Below are 22,482 nucleotides of genomic sequence, written 5' to 3'. Positions count from 1 at the left end.
ATAGCATCCCATTTTTACTAAAAGAATAGACAGTAAGTAGAATAATTAATCTAATAGATTAATTAATTAATAGATTTTAGGTTAAGTTCACTTGAGGCGAGGCCACTGGAAATAAGTGTATAACTTAGGAATTTATATTTCAACATAGCCATTTAAGGAAAGGCCTGTGTCTTCATTTAGTCAAGAAAAACTTTTTTATTGCATTTGATGGATGGATTTCCCCATTTGAATGCAAGGTTGGTAAATAAATGGTGGCTGTTAAGAGATGTATCTCTGGTCATTGTAATGTGAATAGTGTCTCAAGTCAAGGGACAATAACGACAACCTCATTCTGCATTCCTAGCACTAAATAAAATGTCTCAAACATACTAGAAAGCTTAATTTGTATACAGGGGCATATGTCTTCTCCTACAGTATAAAAGTCTTTTTGAAATATGGTGAAAGAAATGCTGCAAGCTTTATTTTATTTGTTTCTTTGCATTATGGTATGAATTTTTACTGTTATTTCTGAAACAAAACATTATCTATTATATCAATATTATATAACCCTTAACTCCCTGTTAGCTCTTTACACACATCTTTTCTGAACACTAAATTCATTTTAATAAAAAATATTCTGGCAGGGAGCGTGGAAGGAGAGAACGAAGGAAAAATAATACATTTGGCCCTCCTTATCTGTGGATATGAAACCTGCGGATATGGAGGACGGACTGTATTCATGGCACAACTCACTTTATATTAGGGACTTGAGCATCCTCCTATTTTGGTATCCGTGGGGGAGCCACGCCCCAAACATACTGAGAAAGCAGAATTAGTAGAAAGAAAAGCATTTGAAAGAATGTGGTGGGAAGAAAACAAAAGAGGAGAAAGTTCATAAATTTTATCACAAAATGAAAACAAAGAAATAGAAGAGACAGGAAGGGAGGGAGACTCTCTATACAAGGTCAGGCATTTAATTTTTGCTTAATGATTACCTTCTGATTAAAATAATTATTCATTCTTCAGGAATGTTAGTCCTTCAAATAATAGTGTTCATTTTGGATCACCTAAAATTTTTCTCACATGGAATGTGATGAACCACAAGTGCTAGGCTGAATTAATCTAGACATACACGTGGCCTTTCCTCCCCTCACTCTCAATGGCATGCTGACATTGGATCAATTCTTTGTAAATAATCCCTCACTGACTTGAATAATTTGTCTGCCCGCAAAAATTATCCCACCTTGGCACACTTTAAATTCAATCAAGCTCTTCACAAAATGCCCTCCTCACCTGCTAACGAACTTTGTCAAGGAGAGGTTCGGTGTACTTAACGTGTGTGTGCGTACCTATGTATATCTAAGGATGGTGCAAATATTAATGCTGCAGAACATTAACAGAAATGTTTATTCCAAATATGACCTAAAGGCACTAAAGAATCAAGCGTTGTTAACATGAAAGGGCCACCAGTCAGACTGATTTTTAGCCTATTCTCCAAAGGAAATATATCTAATTGACCTATCTCTTTTGGTCCAATATGTATTTCTGAAATCAACATTTGTTGTTTTAAGATATTTCAATATTATGAGCATTCCATAAGACAAAAATCTTTTTTTAAAGCAAGCTGAAATTATTTCAAGTTGTTTTTCTTTGTACCTTTTCTTTCTCCCAAGAACTTTTCGTGAAATAATGTTGAAACATCAATAACTAGAAGTATGAGCTGTAATTCCCTGTGCTATACAATATATCCTTGTTGCTTATCTATTTTATACATAGTAGTTTGTAACTCCCCTAATTTGCTCCTCCCTCATCCCTCTCCCCTTTGGCAACCACTTGTTTTTTTTATACATCCGTAACTCTGTTTCTGTTTTGCATATACCTTCTTTTGTATTATTTTTTAGATTCCACATCGGTGATATCATACAGTATTTGTCTTTTCTTTGTATGACTTCTTTCACTAAGCATAATATGCTCTAGGTCCATCCACACCCCTGCAAATGGCATTATTTCATTCTTCTTTATGGCTGAGTAATATTCCATTATATATGTATACACCACATCTTCTTTATCCATTCATTTGACTAAAATTCAATAAAAAAATAAAATAAAAAAAGAACTACAAGTATTGGGGGAAAATTTATTGGAGGCCAAGGTTTTTTTAAAAACTTCATGAAAACTTATGAGGATTTGAAAGAGTCTTTATTTTAGAAGATCATATAAAACTCACTGCAGTAAATGTAAAAATTTGAATTACTTCATCTGAGATGGGTGTGAGCCAGGGTTCTCATTTGAAGAGTGATTTCTTGCTTGCTTATTTATTGAACATAACTTTTTTTTTACCAGAAGGTGAAAGTTATGTACAAGCACTGCCTTCTTATCTCAATGCCTGGCATGCTAACGTTTATTGAGCCCTTATTATGTGCCAACACTTCTAATGTAACTTGTATTATTTTCACAGCAACTTGATAAGGTATCTACTTTGATTTCCATATTTATCAATGGGGAAACTGATGTGCACAGAAATGAACTAACTCACTTAAGGTCTCACAGATAGGAAGTAGGAGACAAAATCTTACCCTCTCTTAGAAAAAAAATATTAATTAAAATCTTTGTCCAAGGTAATATTTGGAAGTGTTGTCTACATTATCCACTCCCTGTAAGTCAAATATAGGAAGCCCATGTTCATTACCAACATCCCTCTGCATCTTTCTAGTCTTCATTTAATTTCAAATATTTTGCAAAGTGAGGTCAGAAGGGTTCCAGGCTGCTTAGTGTTTGATAAGAAGGTTAATGATGGATCTCATAACTGCCATACCATGTTCTGTATATTTTATCAAGCAGATGCAAATGTTAATTGTGGATTTTGTTGTAAGGTTTGTAGTTAGGCTAAGTCTGAGAACTTTGCACTCTGTTTTTCAAATAGCAAATTCCTATGGCCTTAGAGGTGGCTAGTGTGTGGTTGAGGATTTATGACTTTGGAGAGAGCTCCCAGGGATTATTGCTTCTCTGAGGGTCAACCACAAGTTTCATAAAGCAAATTTATGTTCACATTACAACATTTTTATAAGCCGAAATGTATGTATCTAGCCCTTTGTGATGTTTATGTACCCAGGGAGAAGTAGGCTTAATAATAATACTAATAATATTCTTCAGCAATTCTATTTCTAGCATCTTGATAATATGACATTAACTATAAGGGAAAGTTATTCCATGTTTTGCAGAATTGTTAGCTCCATATAAAATGTTTTACTAATGGTTTTTCTTCTCATCTGAAATGGAAATTCTTTTCTATGTCTATGAATAAGTAGGGTTGCTCACTGTCTCTTCCTCTTCTCTATCTACTCTATCAATTTGTACACATAATAATTTTTATTATACTCCTGTTACTTCTTTTTGAGAAATTTTATGGCAAAATACAGGTTGTGGTTTTAAGAACCTGGAATATTCAGTCATAGTCCAAAATATACAACTTGTCTTTTTGTTCATGACACATTTAGACAGCCCACAAGTAGCAAAAATCAATTTGACTTCTGCTACTCTCTTCTGTAGTTAATACATAATTTTAAAATTTATTTTGTGATTTATACAATATCTACTTCCAAAGAGGATTTTAGGTTTCTTGTATTACATGTGAGAAAGAATGATTTTAAAAAATTGCAACAGAGTACTATATATGTGGATGAGAAACAAATTAGGAGCTTTTAAAAAATTTTTTTTTATTAAATATTTTTGCTACTTCAAACTCTACCAAATTTTCTCAGAACTTACTAGTAACCAAGGCAAAAGGGAACCTGCATGGGATTTGCAGCAAAGAAAATAAACATGAACAGACACACAATACCTTCTAAAAGAATCAATTCCTACTAAATTGAACAAAGTGAACCCATTCATTTTTCAACTTAAATTAAGAACTGTTTCTTGGACTAATATATACAATTTTAAAAGTAAAGAAATTTGGGGATAGATGATAGCCACTGAAATTAAAAAAAAAAAAAGCTTTTAAAATATTGCTCATAATATACTTTTGCAGATACTGTCAACAAAAAAAAGTAGAAATATTTCTCCTGATACAACATAAACTGTAGAGAACAAAGTAAACATTTAATAAACTAATCATTAAACTAAAGATTTAGTTTAATGCACTGACAATATTTCAAATAAAATATGACAATGCATTTGTCATATTAAAGCTTGAAACTTTGAGAATATATATATACTGTATATATATATATATAATAAACAATACATATACTGTTTATTGAGTTTCATATGTACAAATGTGACTTTGCCCATTTCAAGACATAATTGTTATTTTTATATCCCGTATAATTAGGATCAAATGACTGTAATTTAATTTATACAACATTCAAGGACAAAAATCACAGAAAACATAATGAAGTTTGTCCCATACGTTACAGCTTTGTATGGTATTTCAAAGACACACAAAAATCCCTAAATCTAGAACTGATAAATATTCTTTAAACATTTTTAGTAAGCTCAATCTTCTTACTTATCTAAATAAATCTGAATATTTAATTGTTGTTGTTTTTTAATTTCCTTAGTAATCATAATGAGATGTGGGCTGGTTTAAATTTCAGTGATCATTCTGACATGTGTGTTTGCTGGGCAACAAAACACATGCACATTTAATAAGTTGCAATAGAGCTATAAACTTTTAAATGATCAAAGGAAATCTTTTTGTAGGTTTTATGGGCTTCATAAATAAATCTCAGTAAATGATAGCCTTACCACTTCCCTGGCCTGTATATAAACATCTGAACTCCTCTTTAGAGGATGATAAATACTAATCACAAAATAATAGGATTAGAATGCAATTTATGTTCTGAAAGCAAATCTAGCAAAGAAAGAAACAGTCCACATCTAAGGAAAACATATATGCTCAGGTCAAATTAATGCAGGATTTTTTTTTTTAATTTACATGTTAGGCATTTGAATGAATATAATAGGCATCTAAAAAATGAACATAAATGAAAGCATTGTCAAACAACTAATTAATACACCTGTAAATATAGTCCAGGATTGTTCAGGTGGGAATTCCCTCCATGAGAATATACACTCCTTTGGATAATGCTGTCAGTCTGATCAAATGCTCTGTGCTCCCAAGATCCTGACTGGTCTGGCAGGAGATGCTATGTTTTCACCTTTACCCACCCTGGCTGACAAGGTTCTGGCCTTGAGTTTGAGCCCCAAGCATCCAGGGCTCTGCAGATTCGCCCTGGGGCTTCTTGTGAGAGTCCTGGACTCAGGCCCTACACACTCCTGGCTCCATGCACTATCCCCAGATATTGTGCTTCCAGCTTTCAACTGCTTCTTTCTTCAGCAATTGCTATATTTCTGGTCAGTAGGGATTTCTATTTAATTTTTTTAGTGTTGCTATATGTGTGTTAATCTAAATTTTTTTTTCTATCATTTCTCTGTTTTTGGAATAGAAGGGAGCATTTTCAGTTTGTACTTAATGTGTTATCTTAAACTAGAAGCCAATCTTCTGATCCTACAATATAACCACATAAAACAGAAATGTGTGTAGTGTAATGATTACTCAGTAATAACTAGCAGCAAACAGAGCTTGTTGCTTTTGCTTGCAACCCTTTGATGGAGTGTTTTTTGTTTGTTTGTTTGTTTTTGTTTTAAACTTGCTGAATGGGACAGGTTACACATTCATATAGTTCATAAACTAAAAACAGGTTTTCCTTAAAGTCTGGTAGTTTGGGGTGTGTTAAGCACCCACTGTGTTCCCAGCTGTGCATGTGGTGGGGTTTGTCGTGCTATGAAAACCCATGTCAGAACCTTCAGATTGCCCAAATATCGCAGAGAAGACTTTTCCAGTCTCCTGCCTAGACACTGGGAGCTAAGTTAGCGTAGAGGTGGATAAATATTTATTTAACTCTGTTTTCACCAGGGAATATGTTATGGACTGAACTGTGTCCGCCCTGCCTTTACCAGTGAGATTTTAGTCTAATAGAGAATTCTAAGGACTAATTTTTAGTTGACTGAATACCTAAACTTGGGCAGTAGTCCTGCAACCTGGGCTGGGCCATCTAGGCCTGGTTCTCTACCATGTTGAGGCTTTCTGGGAAGCCAGCCACTTTGGGCAGGAGTAAAATGCAAAGTTGTTTAGTGAGGATCTGGTTTGGGGGGGTTGGTTGGGGCAGAGGACTATATTTATGCTGGGGTGACTCCCAGAAATACATAAGAAAAAGCTAGAAAAACAATGCCCCTAAATTCTTTGTGGTATGTTTGCAAACTGCCTTAGATTGTTTTGACTATAAGTTTGAATCTCTCCTTGTTAAACACAGTACAAAAGCTTGAGGTTTCCTCTCCCTCTTGCAGCCAGTACAGAGCATGTAAATGGTGGCTGAAGACTGAGTAAGCTTCACCTGATTGGTGTGGGTGCTGGTCTCTTGTCAAATGTGTCCCTAAACTTCCTTCTCCTCACAGGCAAGCCCCCAACCAAACATCTAAGGAAGTGCTCCTTTCTTCCTCTTCTCCCTACATGGGGTTACCAGCAAAGCCAATACAACCACTACTTAGATAGAATAATGACTTCTGCAAATTCAAGGGTGTTCCTTCTCCCAACCTCTCCTCTTTCCTTCCCTTACAAACCCTCTACCCTAGACAACATCCTCCCCACCACACCACCCCCCCCACCCCAGGATCTCTGCTTACCCTTCTAGTGTGGTCTGGTAATATCACCACCTTGAGTGTGAATTGCTATCCTTATTGCCCCTATTCAAGAAGAGCCAGCTGGCATGTTGTCAGGAAGCACTATTTAAAATGTGAATTGTTATAGAGCAAATGAATACTGTGTAAGAACATTAAAACAGAGAGATTTCTAGTTGTGGCCTTTTCTTTTCCACTTACAGAAGTTTCTTTCACATTTCTTATAAAGCAGATTTAGTGGTGCTGAACACTTCTAGCTTTTACTTATTTGTGAAACTCTTCATCTCTCCTTCAAATTTGAATGACAGTCTTGCCAGGTAGAGTATTCTTGGTCGTAGGTGTTTTTTTTTTTTTTTTTTTCCACCACTTTAAATATGTGATGCCACTCCCTTCTGGCCTTGCAGAGTTCCTGCTGGAAAGTCAGCTGACTGTTTTATGGGAATTCTCTTGTATGTAATTACTTGCTTTTCCCTTGCTGCTTTTAAGATTTTCTCTTTCTCTTTATTTTTTGACATTTTAATTACAATGTGTCTTGGTGTAGACCTCTTTGGTTTGATTTTATCTCTGTGATTTCTGGACCTGGATGTCTGTTTCCTTTCCCAGGTTAGGGAGGTTTTCAGCTATTATCACTTCAAATAACTTCTCTGCCCCTTTCTCTCTTCTCCTTCTGGGACCCCTATAATGTGAATGATAGTACACTTGATATTGTCCCAGGGGTCTCTTAAACTGTCCTTATTTTTCAATTCTTTATTCTTTTCTCTGCTTAGCTGGAGTGCTTTACACTACTCTGTCTTCCAGTTCACTGACACGTTCCTCTGTGTCATCTAATTTACTGTTGATTCCATCTAGTGTATTTTTATTTCAGTTATTGTGTTCTTCATGTCTGTTTGGTTCTTCTTTATATTTTCTAACTCTTTGTTTAACTCCTCACTGTTTTCATCCATTCTCCCTAATTCATTGAGCATTTTTATAATCACTACCTTGATTTTTTTTATCAAGTAGTTTACTTATCAACACTTCACTTAGTTCTTCAGTTTCATGTTGTTATTTGTTTGGAACATATTCCTCTGTCACCTCACTTTGCCTAATTCTCTATGTTTATTTGTATGTTTTAGGGAAGTTTGTTACATTTCCTGATCTTAAAGAAGAGGCTGTATGTAGGAAACTTACTATGGGGCTCAGAAGCACACTCGTCTTTGGTCACCAGAGCTATATTTTTTGTTTGTTTAATACTTTAAATTTCATATAAGATTTTAGGCAATACTGAATAATCAACCCAATTAAACAGATAAATTTTTTTGAAATGTTAACACATTTACCATCTAAAGCTACCTTGAATAGTTTTACCAAGGTAGATAGAATTCACTTTAAGGAATATATTATATACCAAAAAACAGCATCAACTATATTATTTTCAACAGCACTCAGCCTAATTTTTAAAAGATCACCATGAGTTAATTTGAAATGAACCAAAACATATTGGTGTTTTAGACCTTTAGCATGTTAAGGTTAATGTTTATTTTACCATATAATAAAACCTTAGAAAATTCATTTAAGTTGATTTTTATGAAACTTATTTAATTATAAATATGTGTGTTTCTTATTGGTGAGCAAATACTAGTCCTAGAATATATAAGAAAAAATAACATTAGCAATAAGTCTTAATTAAAGGCATGCTTATGCCTTAGTATTATGGATTAAAATAGAAAATCAGGACATTCTTCAATAAAATTTTTACCTTATAACCTATGTGTATAACTAAATGATTATATCTTTATGATTCTTTTGGAAAAAATTCATTTTATACTTACCTACAATGTCAGTCATAAGTCCTAAAATAGTCTCATCTCCTATAATCCAAGGACGTTTCCCTACATCATGACCATAGGCTCCCCTGAAATTGAAAAGGGAGATAAACAATCTTAGTTTATGTGTGTCTCTGTGTGTATCTGTGTGAGTGTGTGTGTGTGTGTGTGAGTTTTCAAATATCAGCATTAGCAACTGGACATTTCTAAATGAGTGTTTGTAGTGTTTCAATAAAAAGCATGCTTTTTTGAAAACCAAAAGTAATACTTGAGAACTCTGCTTTTTAACTTGTCATTTTAAAATATTTCTTTGATTTCCTTTTTGTTGGGGAGCGTAGGGGCGATTACCCATATATTTCATTATTTTTTTCTATTTTGGAGTCTAAGATGTTATTTTTTTCTCTTTTCTTTTGAAAATTTCAAGACTATTTGAATATCTTACTTGTATACCATACCATATAGTTGTACCTATACTAAAACATATTAACTGTTATTTGAGGCTAGAGATTAAAATGATTATTAATTAAATTTTAAAATATAATTACAATCTGTAAATTAAATAGAAGTATATAAAATGTGACTATACTCATGGTAACATTTTAAGTAGATAGTAAAACGTTGCAATAATCAAAGCCAACACTATTTCTTAACCTATTTTCTAGCAATTTCATCTATCATATTCTAGCTCAATTTTATTATTCTAGTAAGTATCCCAGTAGGCATAATGGAAAAAACACAAAATACGTAAGAGAACTTCAACTCTCTGGTAGTTTCTATCAAATGAGGAGGCAAAATATTTGAAAAATATAGGAGAAGAAATTAAAACAAAGGATCAAGAAGGGAGTGACTTTGTGTACTGTTACAAACATATCTTAGGAAGCTTTGAATTAGATTGTTTTAAATCCTTTTGGAATACAAAGACTCTGTAAACTTGGAAGAAAAGAATGAGCATGTGCTGTATGTATAGTGCTAATTGTGATGAATACATACTCTGAAATTAAGTAAGCTGGCAGTGGTGAGCTGGTAAACCTTCTCTCAGAGGTGAAGCGTAGCAGAACACACCACACTAAAATGTAGCATTGTGGTATATTGATCATCTTGAGCTGTAGGCACTTAAAAACAAAATGCATGGAGAAGCTTTCTCTGAACTTCCCTATCTGCCTAAAGACAGATCCTTCAAAAGGAATTCAGTTGTCATAAATCCCCTCCTCAGGAGTTTCATCAACCAGGGAAAATTGATTCTTAGCACAGAAGAGATTAGAAGTCAGTGACACCCCAGACAAACTTTGTCACAAACTATACCTCTTATCTATTCTTCAAGGACCATCTTTCATAGAAATCCTTTACTCTCCTCTAAGAGGCCTTCATCTCTCCTCCTCTTTCCCATTAACATGGGATTTAAGCTTGAATTCTAAGCCACTTTTGGGAGTTACTCATTTTTCCCTGGGTATTTCCTATCTATACATGAGGTATTCATGTTAATACACTTCTGTTTGTTCTTCTCTTCTTAATCTTTTATTATAAGCTCTCAGGTAAAAACTCAGTAGGGTAAAGGAAAATATTTTTTCTCCTCTACAGAGCAGTGGGGACCTGGAAGGGAGGAGCCCTGTTTTTTATCCCTTGCTGTTTTTTGCGGTATGACTACCCCCATTCACGTGGCCAATTTGGTATCAACAAAAATCTTGAATATTTAGCAGTTGGCTCCATCACATGGGATGAGACAGGTCCAGGGCAATATTGGGCCCAAGGCTACATTTATTAGAGGTTTATAGGGCCTAATTTTCCACTTTTATAAAAGTAAATGGGTTACAATATATAACTTAAAGGATAGCTATGAAAAACAAATAACATGTGAACAAGATTGGTACATGGTACCCCTTTTCTGAGTTTTCTTTCCTAATGAAAATCTAATGTTAAAACTCACTTCACCAGCATGAGGTGTAAAACACAACTTTTAAACTAATATTTCAATTACCATATAACCTGAGATGAAGGAAGAAGACTTTCTTTAAGAATAAGCATAGACTATAAGAACTAAGGAGGAAAAGAAGGGCAACTGTTAGTGCATATTATTCATATTATTATTAGATAGCCTGCAGCTTGCCTCTTTCTTGACTTCCAATATAAATACTAAAGACAAAAATCATTATCATTAAATAGTATTTAAAGGCAGATGCTTGGATACTTTTTTATTTTAATCATATAGAGTTCCATGGCCTTGCTGATAGCACAATACATCTTATTACATTTAGGTAGTAAAATTCTATATTCTGCCTCAGAGAATTTATATCTCAGAATATGATGCCACCTACTTCTCACTCTGGTAGACACCATGATAATAATCTTTAAGGATACTTTCTTCTTGCAATGCTTTTGTCATCTTCCTCCCTTTAAAATATCACACGCAGAGTCAGCTTCTTCATTTTGTCAGTCTCCTAACCTGAGATAGTGAAATGTATTTAGAAAGTGTTACCCAAATAAACTCAAGGTAAAGTGGCCTGTCATTAGAAAGAGCTGATATGGATCACACTGCAGTCATAACGTACATATTCAAGTTAAGAGAAAGATTATGTTGTTCTCATTCAAAATGGCTTAAAATAGTTGCAGTGTAGCTGCAATCTTCTTTTACAAATGCTGGAAAGGAAAAGAGAGCATAGGAAAGCATTCACTCACTACCATAGCATCAATCATTGCCTGAGTGGGCTGTCCTTAGAGAAGTCTAGAAAACGGTATTTGCTCAGAAAATTAAATTTCAGAATATAAAATCTAATTAGGAAGTTAATAGAAATGTGGATCCTCTTTGAAATACGACTGTGATTTAACCATCCTACAAAATGAAAAGTGGCCCTGCTTTTAAAAGCTCCCCCCAGTAAGTGAATAAATAAGACTTCACAGTCTTCCTTAATGATATCACAAGTTTTTTTCTGTGACCCAATTGTTGATTAGCCAACAGAGATGTCAGGAAAAGCTCTGTCACATGTCATACCACATATTTTCTTATTCATACTGAAGGGTGGCAGAATATGCCACACTAAAACTGGCCTCTTTGGCATAAGGATTATTTTGCACAAAGCACAAAGAATGCACTTGAGGGCTTCCCTGGTGGTGCAGTGCTTGAGAATCCACCTGCCAATGCAGGGGACATGGGTTCAAGCCCTGGTCTGGGAAGATCCCATATGCCGTGGAGCAATTAAGCCCGTGTGCCACAACTACTGAGCCTGTGCTCTAGAGCCCACGAGCCACAACTATTGAGCTCAGATGCTGCAGCTACTGAAGCCTACGTGCCTAGAGCCCATGCTCCACAACAAGAGAAGCCACTACATGAGAAGCCCACGTACCGCAACGAAGAGCAGCCCGCTCTCGCCGCAACTAGAGAAAGCCTGCGCGCAGCAACAAAGACCCAACACAGCCAAAAATAAATAAATTAAATAAATAAATTAATAAAAAGGAATGCACTTGAAAAACAGCAAATGCATGGGGAGGATATCTCTGAACTCCCCTTATCTACCTGAAGACAGATCCTTCAAAAAGGACTCAGTTGTCATAAATTCCCTCCTCAGGAATTTCATCAACCAGAGGAGATTTACTCTTGTCACAAGAGAGGAGACTAGAAGTCAGCACCACAGCCAGACAAACTTTGTCACAAGCTATCACACTTCCCATCTATTCTTCTAAAGTTCCATTCATCCTTCCTAAAAATCGTTTACTTTCCCCAGAGTAGCCTATATACCCCTCCTCTGTCCCTATTAAGACAGTATGTAAGCTCTCAAATCTCATTGCTTTTTTGGATATTCACTTTTTTTTTTCCTGTGATGCCGTCATGCACGTAATGTTAAAAGTGTACTTTTATGCCTTCTTTCTTGTTAATCTGCCTGTTGTGTTTATTTCATAGACCCAGCTAATGGATCTAGGAGAGTAGGGGGACAGTCTTTCCTCCCTTACAATACACTTTTTTTTTTTTTTTTTTTAAAGAAAGAAACCCATGAATTGAACCACTGCAGGTCTGCAGGAGCAGACCTCTCCCATGTGCTTTACCAGTACCTTTTCTTTACACACATTGCCATGTAAGTTAAGTCACTGTCTGCAAACCAGGCCTTTTGTTCCTAATATGTAATTCAGTGGGCTATTTTTCTCTTTAAATCATTCTACCTAATATGTCTCAGTTCTTAGAAGAATCCCTATAAAAACACAAATGTGGCAAGTTTTTGCTCCTATGAAAAAGAAAGAAATTTATTTATCTAGCAGATAAGACAACCCAGAAGACCTAAGATATAGTGATTATATCTTAGGGACACAATATACATTTCTCAGCTTACAATGTGCTCTTTAGGACTGACGTATCTTTCCTTCTAGCCGAACTTTACCACTATGAATATTAACCCATGTTATTCTCCTTTAAATAATCTGGACCATTGGTAAAATATATAATTTTAAATGTTCTCAAAAATTATTTAAGTTTATTGCTTATCCATCCTAGCAGACCCACAATGAACAAGCATATGATATTGTTGCTTCTTATTGTTTATGGTAGCTTCTTGCTGATAACTAATTATTATATATCAAAGAGTGAAATTACACTAAAAGTTTTCTATTTCAGAATATTAAAATTATCTAAAGATTATCATTTTACCAAACAAATAATATATTCTCCAAAGTAAAGTGTTATTAACCTACTTTAGAAATCACATACAGTTGAAAATGACTTTGGAAAATAATGATAATCATTTATAAAAAACACAGAGGTAAGTATTTTATTTTCATAGTTTTGCCTTAAGTAACTTGAAGTTTTAAAAGAAATCATTTGGGTCCTAAGGTATTTCTAAGTGTGCCTGTATCCTTGACTTTTCTTTAGTATAAATAATCAAATATGGTAGCCATATGAATTATAAGATTGGATGGCACTGTGACCAGTGATGGTTTATTTTGTAGATAGGTAGGTAGTATGTCTACAATAGGCCATAAAAGATGATGACATAGAAGATGAAAACCGTGAGCCAAATGTCATTTCCTACATTATAGGTCATGGATGGCCAGAGACTTGATATCAGTATCCCAGAGTAATATCTTGCTTAGAGCACTCAAATTTCTATGTTACTGTTAAGATTATAAATTTTTAATATTATTTTTTTTCCAGTAAGCAACTAATTTCAGTGTGCATTAGAGTGTTTAGTGACTGTGTAGCTCTCTTTGACTCAGTTCTTCTCAAAATCTCTCACTGATCTAGAAGAGGGGGAGACACTGGCCTGGCTTGGGTATCAGCTAAGAAGTAGGGCAGAAGTGGGGTTGGAGGAGATGAAGAGGAACAGATAATCAGATAGAACTCACCACAGTAATGGGAGGCCCTGGATCTAGAGGCAAATCAAATATATGCAGGGGAGATTTAGTACAAAAACAAAAGCAATAGCCAGAGAGGGAATTGAAGGAACCAACAGGCCACCAGAGTGGCATGAAGTTACTTTAAACTAAAAGCATGTGGACAAACAGCAGCCTAAGAAAGAAACATTATCTAGACTTGAGGAAAGCCTCCTGAAAATGCCATTGCCATTGACCCACCGTCAGAGAAAAATGGCACTTAGCACTAGGAGTTACACATTTACTTTCCCTCCATTTTCCGCTTGGGGGGACTTCCAGCCCAGAAAGATACTGCCCATTATCATCAGGATGGAAAAGCCCAACAGAACCTTCCATACTTTCCTACTGAAGCCCTAAAACTCGCCCCTTTTGTTAAGTTGGTTTTAAACCTTTACTCTGGCTGATCAGTGAATCACTGTTTGTAGAGTGCTTCTGCACACATGTGAAATAAACTTTTCTCCTGCTAATCTGTCTGTTGTCAATTAATTCTCAGGCCCCCAACCACTAGAATGTAAGTTAGTAGAGGAAAAGTTTTCCTCCCAACACAACCTTAGCTGGAAAAGGCCAGAGTGGAATTTTAAGCTAAATATTTAGGAGCAAAGAGTAATGAACAAACCCATTTGAGATGAAAGATCAAGGATGGGATAGGGGAAAACAGGATTGCGATCATGCACCTCAAACACCACTGACATCGGGCTGGCAGGGCTATGATGTTGACTGGGCCACCACAGTTTACAGCAAAAAGACTAAAACAAACTAGCTACCTAATCTTTTTCTCAGAAGAAGTCTTTTCAAAATTTAGTTTACATTGCTTGAAGCATTACAGTGCACCTCCTTGCTAAATTGTCTGTCTGATGAAAAATAGGTAGAAGGGTTTAAGATTATGTAATTTTCTGTTGTCACAAGGTAAAATATAAAATTGAAAGGTAACAACGGTAGAAGGGCATTATGACAGAGAGACACTTTCCTGGAACATAATTGTAATACATGTCTTGAGAAAAATCAACCAGTCTTTTAATAAAGTAGGGTAATCATAAGAATATGAATAGGATAGAAGAGCGACATCTTTTTAAAATACCTGAAGGATGAAAATGCACAGTCTTGCTGAATGAATATCCAAGAGTCAAGGACACTCTCCAAAGTTCAAATTCAATCTAATTCTTTGGTATCTTTTACGTTAAGGCCAAAAATGAATATTAACCATTTTTATTAACTATGACCCTCATTTTTTAAATACTAAAGCCTGCTAGTGCAAAATGCTTCCAAATATGGTCATATTTATTTTTCAATTTATGCATAAATGTTATGCAGATAAAGTTATAATACGCCTAATAAACTATATAAAACTCTATTATTCTTGCATTGAGTTGTGAACTTACATTCTTAACCACTTAAATTAAGAAACTTTGCAATGTTATCTAATAGCCATGGTAGTAATCATTGGCATAGTCAGTGTAAACTAAACTTTATAGAAGAGGTTTTGGTCCCAATGTAAAAGACCACTGGCCTAAAGAATATAGAAAGCTGGAAAAGACATTCTGAGTTTCTATAAGAACCAAATATCTTGCTCAGAATTCTTATCTGGTTTGGTTTCATCTTCCTGAATTTTTTTTTTTGCCTGTCCTTCAGGTTTAGCTTCCCCTTCATATCTATTTTTCAGATTCTAAGAGTCAAAAAATATTTTTAAAATAGTTATACTATTTTTAATATTTTAAATATAAAATGTTTAAATATTTTAAAATATTTTAAAATATTTTCAGTTCCAGCTTTATCAGTAATCACTGGGGAAGGATAAGAAGTAGATAAGATTACGTTATTTTCCTTAAGGGATTTACAATATAGGTAAGAATATGTAACTAATGAAAGTAGACACCTCTAAACTGCCTATTGTAGAGCACTGATTATTAATGCAACAGACATTCAGGGAGGGCTAATCAGTGGTTGAGAAGGTTGATATTAAAGAGGGTAAGCATTGAGGTAAGCAGAGAGTATGAAGGGTTTCATAAGCAGAAGTGTAAAAGCAGAACATAAAAGAAGGAGAAAAAAATGAATCCTAATTTAAGATTCCGGCATGGTTAGCTAAGCCCAAATGGAGCATCTTCTCAAAAATCATGTTCAATTTGGGGAGGGAAGCACCTTCTGTTCCACTCAACCTCCTGTCCCCACCTCAACAATTTTTTATTTTCTTATTTATAAAAATGAGTGTGGTAGAGTTTAGCCAAGAACTAATCATGAAAACACCAAATTGAATCCTAAATATTAACTGCCTTGTTAATCATTTCGAAAATAAAATAAAATAATTTCATAGTGTCAATTCAAGGGAGAACTTAAATTTTTAAATATTTCAAAAGTTTTACTATTGATTCTGCCACTAACTTGCCATAATACCTTATTTACTGATCCTCAGTTATTTCATCCAGTATTGAATTACACAATCCCTCGGGTTCCCTCTGCTCTAAAATTCTAAGATTCTACTATACACCGTTCCAAATATTAGACAACCTGGCGTGATTTTTAAAATTCTTATATGAGATGTTGAATGATAGCTTTTGAAATAATACTTACATTTTGGCCCACTTATCTAGTTCTTCTTCCAGATATGTTTTAACCATTTTTGGTTGAAGCCCAAGAGAATTTCCCAAGAAATAGATGGCTTCTTCATCCTTATTCACTAAAGATAAATCAACTGAAATAGAAGAAAAGGAAAAAAATACTTATTCAATTAATTAACATTCTTCCATTTGGCATTGTTAATCCACTACAAACAATAAATGTAATTAACTCCAAGAAAGGTGATACATATCTTACGATTCCTCCCAAGGATAACATCAGGTTCTCTGAAAAATAATCTTTTACACTTATATTTTAAAATACAGTTTAAACAGATAGATGCTTTTGTTCAGATCTGTCATATTTATTATGCTCCAAGAGGAAATCTAGATTAACAGCTACTCCCAATCATAAATAGCCAATAGAAAAGAGTTAAAACCAGAATTTTTACAGAAATTATATCAGCCTATCTAGTTATACCAGAAGATTACCAGAATTTAGACAAGTAATAATCCTGGTGTTGTAGATCAGGCAAATTAAAAAAATCTAAATGATTATACATCTGAAGAAGATATATTGAATTTATAGATTTTTGTCCTCTTTGTATGCATATAATATTAATACATATGTAGGCAAAGATTGTTCTCTATATCTACTTTTTATTCAAATAAATCAGAACTTTAGTGATTTGTTTTATAATCCTTCCTTGATTGCAGTAAATGCAATTTCATTAGCAAACCAATCTATATGCTTAAAGTATTTTCTAGAAATGCACAAGTTTATAATTGTGTTCTACTAAGTTTTATCTTAATTCTATGGGAAGAAAGATTAAGCTTCTTGCTGAAATTTGAATCATTTGGTAGTATACTTGTCTTTATTTAGACTACTTAAATCTTTGCAGGCTTTTTAAAAGCATACCATCTAATTCAATCTACTTTTATAGATCCTGTGTCAGTTTTTCATTAACATTTCTTAAGTCAGACCCAATCAAAGAGGTGTAAGTACTGTTCACACATTTAAATTGGATTAATTAACAGTTCTTTGTCAATCTAGAGAACAAATACTGAAGGATTTAATTTAGAATCCAGAGGTTTTAATTGGTGTACCATGGCTCACATTTCAACTAAACATTCAAATACATAGTTTAAAGACTAAACACATTCTGTGTGTGTCAGCCCTATCAACAACCCAGGAAGAGGAGGCAACCACCCAGATCTCTGCTCCCATTTTTTTTTTTTTTTTGTCTTGTTCTTTCATTGGTGACACTTTTACAGATAAATAAGTATTGGGTTACTTTTACTTAGAAAGTCATTTTTAAAATGTGTTCAGTGTGAAAAAAAAGCAGAATTGTAAACTGAATTATCTCATCTCATGCCTCTGCAAAGTGTGGTTCACCATCTTCAACTATTTTCCTTTTACTTGGTTGAGTTTTTTTGTTTGTTTGTTTGTTTGTTTGTCTCAAAGCACATCAAATGTCACCATGTGAGCATTCAGTTGGCATTATGTAAAGAGGTAGAATAGAGTATCAAGAAAGTGCCTTGGTAATTACCCACAAGAATGAAGAGATAATAACACACCCCTCTCCAACCTAATGCCATCAGATCTTTACAACATGAAAGACAAACAGGACTTTAAGCTGTGGGGGCCTAGGCTTCTCTTCTCTGAAGAATGATAAGAAAATTTCTTATTAAAAGTTGGTACTCTTGGCAGTCATGGGGTTCAGGACATGCTACCTCAAAATATGGCACCTTGGACTTCCCTGGTGGCACAGTGATTAAGAATCTTCCTGCCAATACAGGGGACATGGACCCTGGTCCGGGAAGATCCCACATGCCACAGAGTAATTAAGCCCATGTGCCACAACTACTGAGCCTGTGCTCTAGAGCCCACGAGCCACAACTAGTGAGCCTGTGTGCCACAATTACTGAAGCCCGTGCACCTAGAGCCCGTGCTCCGAAACGAGAAGCCACCACAATGAGAAGCCTGTGCACTGCAATGAAGAGTAGCCCTTGCTCACCGCAACTGGAAAAAGCCTGCACGCAGCAACAAAGACCCAATGCAGCCAAAAATAAATAAACTAATTAATTTTTTAGAACGTATTTTAAAAAAATACGGCACCTTGGCATATTGGATGTTTTAAGCTGAAGGAATTTGAGAAATGGCGAGTGTAGGAAGAACTTTCTGACCTTCACCTAACCAAGTCATAAGATACTCACATCATAAGATAGCTGCCAGCACACCCTGGAAGAAGGCGTGACTAGTATCCATATCAAATCTAGCTCTCCCACCAAATGCATTGGGCACACACAGTCTGCATAGGGATGATCCCACCTAAGAACATCCCTTCAAGACCACAGTAGGTAACTGTTTCATGTAAATTCATAGAGGCAAAGTTAAATGAACTGAAAAGTCAGAAGAACTACCCACAATTGAAAGAACAAGAGGAAGCCATTGAAAAAACTAATAAAACATAAATAAACAATTTACCAAAGAATTCAAAACATTGATAATAAAAATGTTAACTGAATTAGAAAAAAATAATTGATCTAAACACTGATATTTTAACAAGGAACTAGAAAATATAAAAATGACCCAATCAAAAATAAATAATTCAGTAGCTAAAATAAACACATTAGAAGGAATGAATAACAGACTAAGTGATACAGAAGAATGCAAAAGTGATCTGGAAGACACAATAATGGAAATCACACAGTCGGAACAGCAGACAGAAAAGTAAATTTTTTAAAAAATGAAAGCAATTTAAGAGATATCTAGGATAACATTAAGCATTCCAATATTCACATTATAGGTATTTTAGAACAGAGAAGGGGATCAAAAATGTATTTGAAGAAATTATGGAGATTGGTTCAAGATGGCAGAGTAGAAAGATGTGCTCTCACTCCCTCTTACAAGAACACCTTAGAATCACAACTAACTGCTGAACAATCATCGACAGGAAGACACGGGAACTCACCAAAAAAGATACCCCACATCCAAAGACAAAGGAGAAGCCATAATGAGACAGTAGGAGGGGCACAATCATGATAAAGTCAAATCCCATAACTGCTGGGTCGGTGACTCACAAACTGGAGAACACTTATACCACAGAAGCCCACCCACTGGAGTGAAGGTTCTGAGCCCCACGTCAGGCTTCCAAATATGGGGGTCTGGCAATGGGAGGAGGAATTCCTAGAGAATCAGACATTGAAGCCTAGTGGAATTTGATTGCAGGACTTTGACAGGACTGGAGGAAACAGGGACTCCACTCCTGGAGGGCACACATAAAGTAGTGTGCTCATCGGGACCAAGTGGAAGGAGCAGTGACCCCATAGGAGACTGAACTAGGCCTACCTACTAGTGTTGGAGGGTCCCCTGCAGAGGCAGGGGGTGGCTTTGTGTCACTGTGAGGACAAGGACACTGGCAGCAGAAGTTCTGGGAAGTAATCCTTGGCATGAGCCCTCCCAGAGTCTTCCATTACCCCCACCAAAGAGCCTGGGTAGTTTCCAATGTTGGGTCGCCTCAGGCCAACCAACCAACAGGGAGGGAACCCAGCCCCACCCATCAGCAGACAAGTGGATTAAAGTTTTACTGAGCTCTGCCCAACAAAGCAACAACCAGCTCTATGCAGCATCAGTTCCTCCCATCAAGAAACTTGCACAAGCCTCTTAGATAGCCTCATCCACCAGAGAGCAGACAGCAGAAGCAAGAAGGACTACAATCCTGCAGCCTGTGGAACAAAAACCACATTCACAGAAAGATAGACAAGATGAAAAGGCAGAGGTCTATGTACCAGATGAAGGAACAAGATAAAACCCCAGAAAAACAACTAAATTAAGTGGAGATAGGCAACAACCTTCCAGAAAAAGAATTCAGAAAAATGATAGTGAAGATGATCCAGGACCTCAGAAAAAGAATGGAGGCAAAGATCGAGAAGATGCAAGAAATATTTAACAAAGACCTAGAAGAATTAAAGAACAAACAAACAGAGATTAACAACACAATAACTGAAATGAAAACTACAATGGAAGGAATCAATAGCAGGATAACTGAGGCAGAAGAACGGATAAGTGACCTGGAAGAAAAAATGGTGGAATTCACTGCTGTGGAACAGAATAAAGAAAAAAGAATGAAAAGAAATGAAGACAGCCTAAGAGACCTCTGGGACAACAATAAGCACAACAACATTCACGTTAAGGGGTCCCAGAAGGAGAAGAGAGAGAGAAAGGACCCGAGAAAATACTTGAAGAGATTATAGTCGAAAACTTCCCTAACATGGGAAAGGAAATAGCCACCCAAGTCCAGGAAGTGCAGAGAGTCCCATACAGGATAAACCCAAGGAGAAACACACCAAGACACATAGTAATCAAATTGACAAAAATTAAAGCCAAAGAAAAATTATTGAAAGCAGCAAGGGAAAAATGACAAATAACATACAAGGGAACTCCCATAAGGTTAACAGCTGATTTCTCAGCAGAAATGCCAGAAGGGAGTGGCATGATATACTTAAAGTGATGAAAGGGAAGAACCTACAACCAAGATTACTCTACCCAGCAAGGATCTCTTTCAGATTTGATGGAGAAATCAAAAGCTTTACAGACAAGCAAAAGCTAAGAGAATTCAGCACCACCAAACCAGCTCCACAACAAATGCTAGAGAAACTTCTCTAAGTGGGAAACAGAAGACAAAGGGAAACAAAAACAAACCCAAAACAATTAAGAAAATGGTAATAAGAACATACATATCAATAACTACCTTAAATGTGAATGGATTCAATGTTCCAACCAAAAGACACAGGCTTGCTGAATGGAAACAAAAACAAGACCCATCTATATGCTGTCTACAGGTGACCCACTTCAGACCTAGGGACACATTCAGACTGAAAGTGAAGGGATGGAAAAAGATATTCCATGCAAATGGAAATCAAAAGAAAGCTGGAGTAGCAATACTCATATGAGATAAAATAGACTTTAAAATAAAGAATGTTACGAGAGACAAGGAAGGACACTACATAATGATCAAGGGATCAGTCCAAGAAGAAGATATAACAATTATAAATATATATGCACTCAACATAGGAGCACCTCAATACATAAGGCAACTGCTAACAGCTGTAAAAGAAGAAATTGACAGTAACACAATAATAGTGGGGGACTTTAACACCTCATTTACACCAATGGACAGATCATCCAAACAGAAAATTAATAAGGAAACACAAGCTTTAAATGACACAATAGACCAGATAGATTTAACTGATATTTATAGGACATTCCATCCAAAAACAGCAGATTACACTTTCTTTTCAAGTACACACAGAACATTCTCCAGGATAAATCACATCTTGGGTCACAAATCAAGCCACAGTAGATTTAAGAAAATTGAAATCATATCAAGCATCTTTTCTGACCACAACGCTATGAGATTATAAATGAATTACAGGGAAAAAAGATGTAAAAAAAACACAAACACACGCAGGCTAAACAATGTTACTAAATAACCTAGAGATCACTGAAGAAATCACAGAGGAAATCAAAAAATACCTACAGACAAATGACAATGAAAACACGATCCAAAACCTAAGGAATGCAGCAAAAGCAGTTCTAAGAGGGAAGTTTATAGCTATGCAAGCCTACCTCAAGAAACAAGAAAAATCTCAAATAAACAATCTAACATTACACCTAAAGGAACTAGAGAAAAAAGAAGAGACAAAACCCAAAGTAAGCAGAAGGAAAGAAATCATAAAGGTCAGAGCAGAAATAAATGAAATAGAAACAAAGAAAACAATAGCAAAGATCAATAAAACTAAAAGCTGGTTCTTTGAGAAGATAAACAAAATTGACAAACCATTAGCCAGACTCATAAAGAAAAAGAGGGAGAGGACTCAAATCAATAAAATTAGAATTGAAAAAGGAGAAATCACAACTGACTCTGCAGAAATACAAACTATTGTAAGAGATTACTACAACTAACTCTATGCCAATAAAATGGACAACCTGGAAGAAATGGACAAATTCTTAGAAAGGTATAACCTTCCAAGACTGAACCAGGAAGAAACAGAAAATATGAACACACCAATCACAAGTAATGAAATTGAAACTGTGATTAAAAATCTTCCAA

At 35.3% G+C, this 22,482-nt stretch overlaps 1 protein-coding gene across 1 annotated transcript in view; it reads right to left on the bottom strand.

Moving 5' to 3' along the window:
• The window catches only part of KYNU (kynureninase), a 101,709-nt gene that overhangs the window by 57,011 nt on the left and 22,216 nt on the right, over nt 1–22,482 (bottom strand). The window contains 2 exon segments of the mRNA XM_060106815.1: nt 8,472–8,554; nt 16,383–16,503. Of these exon segments, the coding sequence (XP_059962798.1) occupies nt 8,472–8,554; nt 16,383–16,503 (204 nt within the window).

The sequence above is a fragment of the Mesoplodon densirostris genome, chromosome 8, assembly GCF_025265405.1.
Source record: "Mesoplodon densirostris isolate mMesDen1 chromosome 8, mMesDen1 primary haplotype, whole genome shotgun sequence".
NCBI classification, from domain to species: Eukaryota; Metazoa; Chordata; class Mammalia; order Artiodactyla; family Ziphiidae; genus Mesoplodon; species Mesoplodon densirostris.
Note: the sequence above shows the minus strand (reverse complement) of the source record. Positions and strands in the feature narration are given on the sequence as shown.